Here is a 12,864-nt window from a genome sequence, read left to right as displayed (position 1 = left end):
CATAAAATTAAGAGTCCTACACAAAATTTTGACAAAGTTGCGGTCCGCCATTTGATTTGTGTTTTTAATTGTGGCCCCCGGCCTCATGTAAGTTGGAAACCCCTGATCTATATTAAAGCTTCCCTGAATTGATTCAGTTAATAGGTATCGAATATACTAACATAATACTATCTACCTATATTTGTACATTTGGTACCTATTAAAAATACACCAATTACGATGATACCAGTAGTGCCTATCACTAAATTTAATTAAGCATTATTGGTATCAATAATAATGTGGAGATCTTTTACATTTCTCCAAAACGAATTAGTACCATTTCTCTATTAATATTGTTTTGCAGTATTTAAGAGTATACAACTTATTTTTTTAGTACTTATCATAAAAATTAATTAAGCATTTAATTTGCATCAATAATAGCTAGGCAATTTTTTACACTTCTCTTAAATGGATTAGTAACATTACTTTTGACATTAATATTGCCTATAACATAGCTTATTTTTAATTTCAATGAGTAATTATTAACGAAATTAATTAATCATCAATAGCAAAATTAATTAATCATCAATTAATTAATCATCAATAATATGGTGATTTTTTTGTATCTCTTAAACAAACTAGTATTATTTCTTCATTAATTTTTCTTTATAGAAGATAGATTATTTTTATTATTTCAATTTGTACACAGTACCAAAATTAATTAAGTCTTATTGAGTCAACAAAAGTGTGACAATTTTTCATGGTTCCCCTAAAAGAATAGTTACCTTTTCACTATTAGTTTTGCTTTCTAGGACATACCTTATTTTTTATTTCAATTAAAACCTATTACCAAATGTAATTAAGCATCATTGGTGTCTATAATAGTATAGCGGTTTTTTATGCTATAGTGTTACGAATTAGTGCCATTTTCCCATAAATGTTAGTTTTCAATATGTTGTTTATTTATTTTTCTGTTTCAATTACTATTGATTTTAAATCATTTACTTTTATAGATTCAGATTTGAAAATCATAACTATAAATAAAATAATTATGTGTTTTTAGATAGTCTTAGAAACATTAGAGTTGGTGATGTAATTCACCAATGCTATCATATTCATGCTGATATCAGGAAATTTTTTTGACCTAAGTAAAAAATAGTTAAGTATTAAAGAACGTGAAGGAAAAAAAACTTTTTTTAATGAGATCTCTAAGCTTGTAAATATCACTGATGAAATCTTTAAAATATTTGAAAGGAAGAAAATCATCTGCAGCAGTCTCATTTTTATCAATGGAGATGCCAATGAAAAATTCCATTTTTTATACAGCTCTATTGAACAAACTAATTGAAAATTTTAAACAAATTTCAGGCTTGGGCACTAAATTAGTCCCTAGCAGCTTCTGTGAAAATTTCACAGTGATAGTATAAGTGGTTCTACAATTATAAGATGGACAAATACAAATTCTTCATTATATTATTATAGATATAAATTTTATTATAAATTTTTTGACCAAAGAAAGACTCACCAATAGGTCCCAGCACCTTGAGATGTAAGATCCATGCCAATTTCTGGCACATAGCTTTCATCATCCATTATTTTACTTAAACCAAAATCTGTTATTTTTATTTCATTACTAACAGTACCACTTCCGAGTAGGATATTGCCTGCAGAAAATGATTTGAGTTAGTATACACATAAATGGATTTACAAAGAGAGATTCCGGATTAGGATATATTTTATAATTAAAAAAAAAAAGAACTGGAAAAAAATACTTTAAATTAGTGTTTACGTAAAAAGAACTATACTTTTAAAAATCTGATATATTTATGCAAATTAACCATTTTTATAACGAAAATTATAAATGGATCTACGAATTGAGGATTAAACTATGATATATTTTGTAATTAAAACAGAAATATTTAACAAAGATTTTTTTCTAAGCAAAACAAAAATATTTTTTTTCTAAAAAAAAAAGAAAGAAAGAAAAACTTACAGTATGGGAGGAAAAAATTTTTTTTTTAATAATTTTCAATAAAATAAAGGTTTTAAAAAAAAGTGAGGCCAAAAGTTTTCAATATTAATTTTGGTCTCTCCAATCTCAATGTGAAGACATGAATTTACAACACTTATTTCACTTATGTATTTAAAACAATTTTTAAATTGCAAACCCAGCAGCATTTAATAAAAGAAATTTAGAATTTATACAGATTTTAATTGCTGGCATTTATTCCTTTCAAAATAAATATAGAATAAAATAATTTGTATTCATTAGCATTTTAATGTTGATTTCATTAACTCTGCATAAATTTCTTTTTAGATATATGTGTGAAATAATATTGCGAGACTCACTGACTCTTTTTATTCTCTATAAGAGGCAGAGCAAGTGGGAGGGAGGAATTACCGCTATTTATCTTTCTATTATTGTGATGAATTCTGTCCATTACTTTTAAGCCTTTCTTTTATAAAAATGTCTTTTACAAATAATTTTCTCTTACCTAAAAAAATAATCAAAATTGTACAAAAAGAAAAAAATTTGAAAAAGGAAAAGATTTTTGCTTTCAATCGAAAAACGGGTCAGAAATTTGGAAGTTTTTTCTCGAAACAGGAAGAGTTGACTGGTATGATTAGGAAAGCTATTCTTTTCCTATCTTTATTATATTCTCATTGATAAGTAAAGAGAGAACAAACAGATACCAACCTGGTTTTAAATCATAATGAATCACAGGAGGCTTTATTTCATTTAAATATTTAAGTGCATGAACAACTTGCATTATAATACAACGAGCTTCTCTTTCTGGAATGCTCTTGTGCTGCTTTAAGTAAAAATCTAAATCATGACCATCACAATACTCTAATACTGTACAAAATCTAAAAACAAAAACAATATTAAGTATACATTTCATGATAAATAAATAATATAGCTAGTTGAAAATGAAGTAGACATTAAAAAACAATTGATGCAAACAATATCGTAATGCAAGCAAAGTCGAAAACAAAAATTTTTCTAGATTTTTACAGAAAATATCTCTGAAACTGATAATATTAACTTAAGATAGCATAACACAATCACTTTGAACAAGACCAATTACATTTTTAAAAATTAGTTTTTTTTTTTTTAATTTTTTGTCTTCTTAAATATGTAATTTATTTTAAATACATAAATATATACTTTTTTTAAAATTTAGATGCAAAGGAAATAATGATTAGTCAAGTGATAAAAATTCAATTTCAGTTTTTATACTAGAAAAACTAACTTAAACACAAAATAAAATATTTAAAGATAAAAAGTGGGAAAAAAAGAAAAACGCAATTGAAATACCAAAATATCACCCCCTATTACCAAAATACAAATTAAGACAAGTAATTATCATTGATCACAAAAATAGTTTGCTGAAAATAGAAGCTCGCATTTCGGTCAATATTAAGCAACAGACACCGCACAATGGCACTTAGCCTTAAAAAAGCCTCAGTTACTATTGAATTAAAATGTAACTTATTTTAAACATTTTTTAATGTAAGATTAGTTAATAAATGAAAAATACTGCAGATATAGCAAGTCACTTTTGTAAAGCATGTGAGAAAATTTTCAGTAAATTTAACGTAACTTCTTTTATAACATTCCATAAATGAAAAATACTGCAGATCAATATCGAATCATTATTTTTAGGCAACAGTTTTTTAATACAGTTGCAGAAAATTTTTATAAATCTAACATTATTTACTAAAAAATAGAAACTTGCTGTAAATTTCTATTCTAATTAAAACTCCCCCAAAAAATATTTTTAAAAAATCACTTCCCACCCCCTAACCCTGTAAATGCCTAAACATACTAAAAAAGCATTAATTGTGGCAAAAACAATTAATTTATACATCTTTTCTAAATTAAAAACTTCTTAATCTACTTAATCTTAATTCAGCTTTGATTCATTGCTTAGATCTCCAATAACTCACCTCAAAAAACCACAACAAACCATCAAACTCAAATTAAAACGCAACTTTGACTCAAAATCACTTTACAAAATCCAATTATGCCCACTAACACACTTATTGCACAGGAAAAAAAAAACTTCACACAAAATTCAAATCTAAAACCAAAATTTAATAATTGAATTTCTGCAGAAAATGTTGCATAGAAAACAAAACACCAATAAATCATTCAACACAATATTTTTCTCACACAATCATCATGCCCACATCCAAATTAATCTCGCGTACATCATTCGATTCTCTTATAATTCCATTAACATCTTCACGATCTCTGCTTTATTACTCATGCCACATTATTACCAGCTATCGCCGAACTAGGTGGGGGGAAAATCAACAAACATCAGGTGCTGATGCACAACAAATCTGTTCCTAAATAGCAATCACAAAATACTTCAAGTCAAATTACTGATTTTTATTTACTTTTTACAATAGCCTTCAGTTACTTTATAAAATAGGATAAAAAATAGCAATAAGGTAAAAACATTTTCTTTTACTTACGAGTTAGGATCAATTTCAAATACATCATACAATTTTACAACACGAGGGTGATCTAGAGACTTGTGAATGTTATATTCCCTAAGAGCATGCCTGTAAAACAGTTAAAACATTATTGTTTCGATTTCAAAAAAGCACTTCGTAATAATTTACCATCAAAATACAATACATAGCATTGTAACAATAAATATATTTTTATTTTCATTTTAGCAATACATCTAAATTAACTTTAGTCTTTTTAAAAGAAATAAGTACACATAAGACTATAAACCTGCTCTTGAAACTCATTATAAATCAAAATAAAGGTATCAAATTTTTTAATAATTCCTAAAATTCTATTGAGTTGAGTGAACTTTAAAAACAAGTCATGGCTTCACTAAGAGAATATTTTGTGTCACCCTTAAAATTCATTAATATTTGTTGGAGAATTAAATATATGGGAGAAGGAATAAGAGATAATAAATAAAATTTAAACATAATTAATGCAATTCATATTTAAAATCCACACAAATAATTTAAAGGAATTTAACATTACTTTTCCCCTTGTTGTGGAAAATCTATACAAATAAATAAAACTTCTAACAAAAAGCTTGATGCTTCTTAGTAAAATAACTAGAGTAGCAAAGTAATAGAAATATTTGCATTCCCTCTTTAAATGATAATCTATCTTAGAAAGCATGATTCCATTTCGAACAATATTTATTATTTAAAATAAAAACTTCAGAAAATAGAGCTTTGACTTGATATAAAATTGCAAAAAGACTAAAAACTCTTGCAGCTTTTGCATTAAAAATGAGTTATTGAAAAAATGAACTTAAAATTCTAGATATTATTGAAGCTTTTCTTAAGAACTGACAATGAACACTTTAAATTATACATTAAAACTGACTACATTAATAAATATTGGAAAGCACATAAGAGTTACACATCATAAAAATATAATAGTATGACACAACTATGCTCTTGAGTTAACTAAATTCAGCTTGGTAGTATTCCTGATGTTTAACACCTTTTATTTATGCATAATGCATTCATAAGCTAACACTTACATATTTTATTGATAACAAAATATTAAAATAGCTAAAAAATAACTTACTTAATATAATTTGCTTTCTTGTCGTCTTTCCAGTCCTTGTTTAATTGATGTATTTTGCAGGCAACATACCTTTGTTCTTTTAGATCAAAAGCCTAAAAATGTAATTCTATTTAAGCAATTATTTTTTAAATAATGGGATATGACAATAATTCACATGTCAAACAAAATTTAAACAAAAAGTCATAATATTGTTTTCCAATTAAACATTCAACTTTACTAATGTACTTAAATTGAGTGATAAAAAAAATACATAAGTGATAAAAAAATAGACCTGAAATTATGAAATTCCAACTTAATTTCTCTAGCTCACAATGCAAATGATGTAAAAGTGCTATCTATATAACATCATTGTCACTTTAATGGGCATGTGTGTTAGTCCAATCATGCATTATGGTAAAATTTAGAGTACAATCTTATATTTTAATTTCAATTGCAATTCTGAGTTTTAAGGAAAATACATATCTATTTCAGTAATTAAAGAAAGTAAATGGTAGAATTAAAAAATAGAAGAAATTTAAAAATTCATGAAAATGTTTTTGATCATTGATGTCAGCATCTCAATGTATTGCATCCTGAGCACAAGGACTTGAGCTTAAGGTAGCATTTTGAAAAACTGAACTTTGTCCTTGTGTAAAAGACCTATTACGCTGAGAGATTTATGTTAGCTCTTACCACTATTAATAAAAAAATGTCTGAAGTAGAGAACAATGGTTAATGCATTTAAATTTAAAACTAGCTTAACTAAATTAAAATATTACACTTAATTTTTTTTGACTTAATTTCAATATTCACAATATACATATGGAGAGGTTGTCTATAACGAGTAAAACTAGTTAAGATATCTTAGAGGATAGTAAAGATGTCTAAAATATCCCTTATTTCTCTCTAAGAAGAATAGTTAACATATTTAAATGTATAACATGCTAAATTAAATCTGAAAAAATAAAGGAGTTAATAATTGTAATGTTTCGATTTTAAAATTTTTTTAGTTATCCTAGCAATGAGATTTACAAAACAGTGGCAAAGAAACAATATATATATACATTCAGTCTTCAACTACAAAAAAGACTATAAAAATGTTTGCTTTAAAAAACTTAGGAAATGAAAGCACTCATTCCATTTTGTTACATAATCTGTAACATAAAAATTTTCATGTCTTAACTTACTTTATGTACTTCACTAAAACCTCCTTTACCAAGGAGAATTAATAATAGGTAGCGGTCATTCAAAACAGCATGATTATTAAACCTAGGAAAAAATAAATATGTTAATTATGGAAAATCTTATTACTTTGATTGGTTACAGAGAGAAAATAGAAAATTATCAATGAAAAATAAATAAATTAAATTTACCTAGATTGATCTTCGTTGTGTATACGCTTTAATTCCCTAATATGCAGATTCCTTTCTCGTTCTAGCTTTTCCAACTCTACTTGTAGATCAGTGTCTTCCTTTTTTAATGATGCTTGTCGAAGTTTTAATATTTCTTCATGTTCATAATATTCTAACCATGTCAATTTTTGAAGAGAACTGAAAAGAAAAACATATTTTATTTAATATACAAAAAAGAAATGGAATAAATTTAACTTTCAAGAATTCTAACCTTTATTTTTAAGATCATGATTAAGATTTTAATAAGTTTCAGAGTTAAAATTTATATATCATTCGGCAGAAAATTAAAAATACAAAACTCAACCAAATTCTGAAACTACGTAGAAAACTATATAAGAAAATTGAAAAACGATCAAGGAAACTTTATATTAGTGATTAATTATAAAATTATCCAACCGGCAATATCAAAAATTTAGAAAAATAAGAAAGTTGGAAGAAAACTAAAGATTTCGCTGAAGTTTATTCAAACATGATCTCAATTGACATGAATTTCATAAGTCAATAATTTTTATAAAAAATTCTATGAAATATTTTCTACTTAAGTAAACATATAGAAAACAAGTTTTCAGTAATTTAGTTAAAATTAAGATATGAACCATCTTAAAGGCATTGGTTTAAAAAATTAGTAGTTTTTTGTTATATTGCACATGTAAAGACAAGAAAAATGAGGGATCTAAAATTTTTTTTGTTCATTTTAGACAAACAAAGAGCCCAAAAAATAAAGCAATTTACAACTGATTATTTTATAACAACTCAAGACCGATAAAGTCAATGCATGGAGTTAAATGATGCTCTGTGTACAACTTTTTTTCTGTGGCAAAATCTTAAAGCTATTGTGAATAACGAGTTTAAATGGAGCTTTGCTACAATTAAAGAAAATGCTTGCATGTTCCACAAGTGTTAACAGTGTTTTAACAGCATTTAGATTCAGAAAATTAACTATCTAAAAGAAAGTGCAAAGAAATATTATTACGTCATTTAAAAAAACTCACTCTTTAGGAGGATCTGGTTTAGCAAAATCACCATTTGCTATTGCGACAGATGAAGGGCCATTATTAGCTCTTCCTTTAGGCTGTGCTGTACTAGGTTTTCTTTTACCAAGTAGTTTTCTCTGTCTTTCTATTTCTTCCCGTTCAGTGGCAATCTGTTCTTGCTTCCTATAAATTGCAAAAAATAAAAAAAAATAGTTAATTTTTTCTTAAATAAATACTATTTAATGCAAACTGTTTTAACTTGCAAATAGGTTTTAAGTTCAAATAGTCTTAATTATACAAACTTACAAATTTTTTTTTCTTCTTTTTTTTATATTTAGTTTTAAAAATTTGTTTCAACTCTTATAACGAAGTAAACTATATCCAGAATTAAAGTTTAAAAAAAAATTCATTGCTTTCAAAATAATCAAATTACTTAAAAAGTGCACTTGGCAGTCCGAAATGTCGAAAATCAATGGAATATATATATTTATATGCATACATAATACTACATATCTTAAAACAAATAATAATTTATTTCTCATAGTCTGTCTTTAAATTATGAGTAAAACTAAAGAAAGAACACGTATTTGAAACATAAATTTGAATTAAAGTAATCATTATTTAAAATTCACACAATAGATCAAATAGCAATTCTTGTAATACAAAATTCTTAAGCACATTTAAAGCTGCCATTTTAAAAGAAAAAATATTTGTTTTAAAATTATACACAATTATTGAATTTGTATCAGTTATATTATTGACAAAAATGTAAACTTTAAAAATGTTTAGAGCAGGCAATAAAAACTAATTAAAATGAAAAAGTTGATTAAAACTTACTTTATAAGTTCTGTAAAGGCATAGCCATCTACCCAGTTTTCTACAAAAGACGCTCCTTGCCTTTGTGTAATAAACTGACCTAAACGTAGCCTATTCTGCATACACTTTTGTCTGGCAGCTTTTTTCTCCATTGTGCTCTGAAATAAATATATATTTAACTCTCCAGTGCCAAAAAAAAAAGTTTTTCCAGCATTTTTTATGCAAGCTAAATTATAACAAAACTTTAAATATAAAAATTCCTTTCATTAATTACTAGCTAAAAGGAAGGGGAAAAAAATTTAGAATAATTCTGAGTATCAAACTACATTGTTGCTTTTCCTTGATACAGGTGTTTGATCAGTCTTAATTAAAGCACTGATAGCTCAAATATAACTCTTTTCTCGTTTAGAAATTCTTTGTTTTGTCTATTAATAGAAATAATTATGAATATATATTTTAACAGATGGATAAACAGGTAGAAAATTCATACTTTAAATAGGGGCTTTAATACATTATTTTGGAACAGAGTCAGAGATGATTGGAGTTAATAACTTTATCTAAGCTCCTCATCACTTAATGAAATTCAGGATACTTCATTAATACAAGGTTTAGAGAGAAAATAATAACTTTTACAAAGACGTTGAAAAAAAATGAAATAATCTAGAAAATGCATTATTATACTATATAATCTTGGGAATAATTTCATATTTAACACTTTCAAATTATTTCAATAAATAGGTAAATAAGTTAAATACAGAAATATTTTTTTAAAAACATTTCTAAGGTCGAGGTGTGCATTTGCAGAAAAAAAAACTTCCCTAGCATTATTTAACCATTTAACAAGAAAAGAATTGAGATAAAGCTTATAACTGTAAATAAAAATAACTATTTAAATAAAATTTTCAATAGTTACAGTAATAACAAAGTTAACACTTGTTTAGAGTTTTGCAGTAAGCAGTTTGAATACTTTGAATGTATTACCAGTCCTATAGTTTTTTTTTTTTTTTTTTAGCTNTCGTTTAGTTTTTTTTTTTTTAAGCTATATATAAAAGTGACCAAATTGAACAAGTTAAAAAGAAGAAAAACATTTTAAAAATGTCATAACTACCATAGATAAAAAGCTAATTTGTATAAAAAACAGATGAAAGAAAACAAAATAAAAAGTGTTATTTTTTTTTTTTTACTTTTTAGGCTTTTACATTGCCCAGAAGACCAAATTTTTTCCTTATTGTTTTACAATAATGTCTCAATTGCTGTAATTTGACTAAACATTGAATATTACATTATTATAATTTACAATACTTTAGTCATGGAAAGAAGAAAAAAAACATTTATTCTTCTGATTATAAGAAAGATAGATACAAACAAGATAATCATTTCAATATCCAAGAATTGAATAATCATAAATAAACAAATCATTTGCAGAAATACAGAAAATTTGAAGTTAAATCTGAAGATTTTAAAACAAGCAAACATTTGATAAATGGAATGCTTTTAAATCATGCAGATAAAAAGAACTTTATAAGGATAATTTGTAAAGCTAACACAATTGTAATATTTACATATTTTATAATGCAGTTTTTTGTAATATACGTAGATAATTTAACTTCAAACACAAAAAAAGGAATATTTACAAGGTAGATAAGTATAACTTGTAGTTATTCAAGAAATGTATACCTTTTCAATTAATAACTGTTTTGTTACTGCTAGACACTTGCTTTGCTGTTCTTTTTGTTTGTCTAAGAGCTTTTGTTGTGTACTGACTTGTCTTTTATATTCCTCTCCAGCCTATAAAGTCATTAGAATTTAAGTGGAACAACAATGAAATTTTTTTTGACATACATACAATTAAGTTTGAAATAATATGTAAGAAGTACAATATTTTAGAGGTAGAAACATTAGATCACAGCTGATATTCACTACTTCTTTTTTACACTTTCTTTCAATGTTTGCTTTCATGCCAGCAAACAGGAAGCCACGTGATAAAGGTGAGCGATTTAGCAGAAAAAGTTGAATTTTTTCCCTCATTGGTAGATGAGAGAAGAAATCCATAACATCACACCTTAAAGGGAGAATCACTGCAAGCGGGCTCCCCAAGGCGGAGATCATTACAAGAGGTGCAGCAACTTCTGAATTAAAGAAAATATAAACTATGAGGCGGGTGGGTAAAAATGCAAAAAATATTATCCTTTGCAAGTAAAAACAAGATGAAAAAAAAAAGTTAAAATAAATAAATATGCAGAAAGCTGCTACAAAATGCAAAAGGGTTGGCAGCTATGGAACATTCTAATAGTACAGACATGCCATATCTAAAACAATAAATTATCTAGAAAAAAATTTAGAAACTTATGGTTTTACTTTTGAATGAATTTCGGTACAATAAAATGAAAAAAACAAATATGAACTAACTCCTTTTTATATGCTAAAATAACATTCATAAAATTCAAAGTGAGGAAGAATAATTTTCTTTTTGATCAACATATAAAAGAAAATATAAAAATTCTAATATTATAGACAAAATTATTTTTGCTATTTGAAAAAAGAAATTTTTGAACTTCATTGCAATATGAAAATAACTGTAGAACTGCGGAGAAAAAAATCAACACTAGAACTTATTATAACAAAGAAAATTGTTGTAAATAATATTGCATTAAAAATATCAGAATTTTATTTTAAAATGCTTGCAGAAATCAGAAGCAATAACTGTCAAAAAATCGGTGGGATCGTCACATCAAAAAGTGTAGACTAAATTCAAATTTTACTTGTCATAATAATAAATAAAAAATTTCAGGATAAAAAAATATTATTAAGTATAAAAAATACCAGAAAGCGATGGAATCCCAACATGGATTTACAATGGAATTGAAGTAAATCCAGTACAAGTGGCAAAAAGTGGTTACGCAAATGTACAATTCGAATTTTGTGTGTCAGAATAGGATACATCATATAAAAAAATATTGGAGTTGTAAAAACCATAAGCAAATCAATGCCAATTTATTGTAAAAATGGAATCTTCACATCAGGAAGTCAATGATAATATGCGCAAAACAATATACAAGTATTGAATTAATATTGTATAAAAAAATTAAAAGATCTTTTAAAAAAAACATGAGAAAATTTTTAGCAATATTCTCCTTAAAAAAAAAATCTGCATGAATTTACGTGGGAATTAGATGAAACAAGAAGTGATTACTCAAATCAGTGCTACGTTACATGTTGTAATAATATATTAAAAATAATTTTGTTGACTTTATTTTAATTTTATATTAGGGAAAAAATTTGTAAAGTGAAAAATTTTTTACAATAAAAAATTTATAGAATTTTGTTTATTAGACCAAAAATTTCCCCAGGGCTTCTGCATTCTAGCACATTCAACACCACTGCTTTGGCATTCCTAATTTTTGCCTTCTCTACCTGCCACAACGAGTTTTACATTGTCATTCTAATTTTTTTACCAGGTCGGACAGTACAGAAGCTAGATAGTCACAATCCCGATAATCGAGGGCCAACTGTACTCATACCTTAATTGTATAGAAAACATTACCACTAAAAACTCTCAGCAAGGGCAAATAAATAATTTACCCTTTGTAATTCATCTATTCTATTGTCTCTTATTTCTAGGTCCATTGCAGATTTGCTTTCCAGTTCTTTAATTTTATTTATCGTCAGATCTGTTTGTACTGCACGGTGAAACATCTGTGAACTTCGCTGCATAGGAGCCATTAATTGAGAATAGTCCAAATTTCCACTCATTGTGGAAAGAGGAGATTGCAGAGGATTAGCTTGAGGAGAAGGAGGATACTAAAAGAAAAATTAAAACTTTATGAATAACTAATAAAAAAAAACATATAAATAACAATTTCAATTTTTTAATATCTGTTTTAAAGGATAATTTAAGGATTTGTGTCACTTATTTTATTAAAATCTTAAATTTTTAGTAAAGTGATCTTTCTTTAATTATCATAACTTTGAATTTTTTAAAGAAAGAATATTAAAATATTCCCTTATTTAACATTAAAGAGCATTAATTTTCAACCAATTTGCATTACAAATAAGAAAGAGAAAAGAAAATAAAACAGTTGAGAAAAGGAAATAAAACAAAACAAAACTATTATGATGATTAGGA

The 12,864-nt window shown here is 25.9% G+C and overlaps 1 protein-coding gene across 10 annotated transcripts in view; it reads right to left on the bottom strand.

The window, feature by feature from the left end:
* The window catches only part of LOC107445682 (serine/threonine-protein kinase tousled-like 1), a 39,974-nt gene that overhangs the window by 5,259 nt on the left and 21,851 nt on the right, over positions 1-12,864 (bottom strand). For all 10 annotated transcript variants that reach the window (XM_043051686.2, XM_043051687.2, XM_043051688.2 and 7 more), the window contains 10 exons: positions 12,321-12,539; positions 10,416-10,526; positions 8,760-8,896; positions 7,941-8,105; positions 6,910-7,086; positions 6,724-6,805; positions 5,558-5,649; positions 4,465-4,554; positions 2,678-2,847; positions 1,505-1,643 (listed from right to left, as the gene is read on the bottom strand). In XM_043051686.2, the coding sequence (XP_042907620.1) occupies positions 1,505-1,643; positions 2,678-2,847; positions 4,465-4,554; positions 5,558-5,649; positions 6,724-6,805; positions 6,910-7,086; positions 7,941-8,105; positions 8,760-8,896; positions 10,416-10,526; positions 12,321-12,539 (1,382 nt within the window). The remainder of the gene's footprint in view (positions 1-1,504; positions 1,644-2,677; positions 2,848-4,464; positions 4,555-5,557; positions 5,650-6,723; positions 6,806-6,909; positions 7,087-7,940; positions 8,106-8,759; positions 8,897-10,415; positions 10,527-12,320; positions 12,540-12,864) is intronic.

The sequence above is a fragment of the Parasteatoda tepidariorum genome, chromosome 3 (assembly GCF_043381705.1).
Source record: "Parasteatoda tepidariorum isolate YZ-2023 chromosome 3, CAS_Ptep_4.0, whole genome shotgun sequence".
NCBI lineage: Eukaryota > Metazoa > Arthropoda > Arachnida > Araneae > Theridiidae > Parasteatoda > Parasteatoda tepidariorum.
This window is presented reverse-complemented; position numbering and strand designations above follow the sequence as displayed.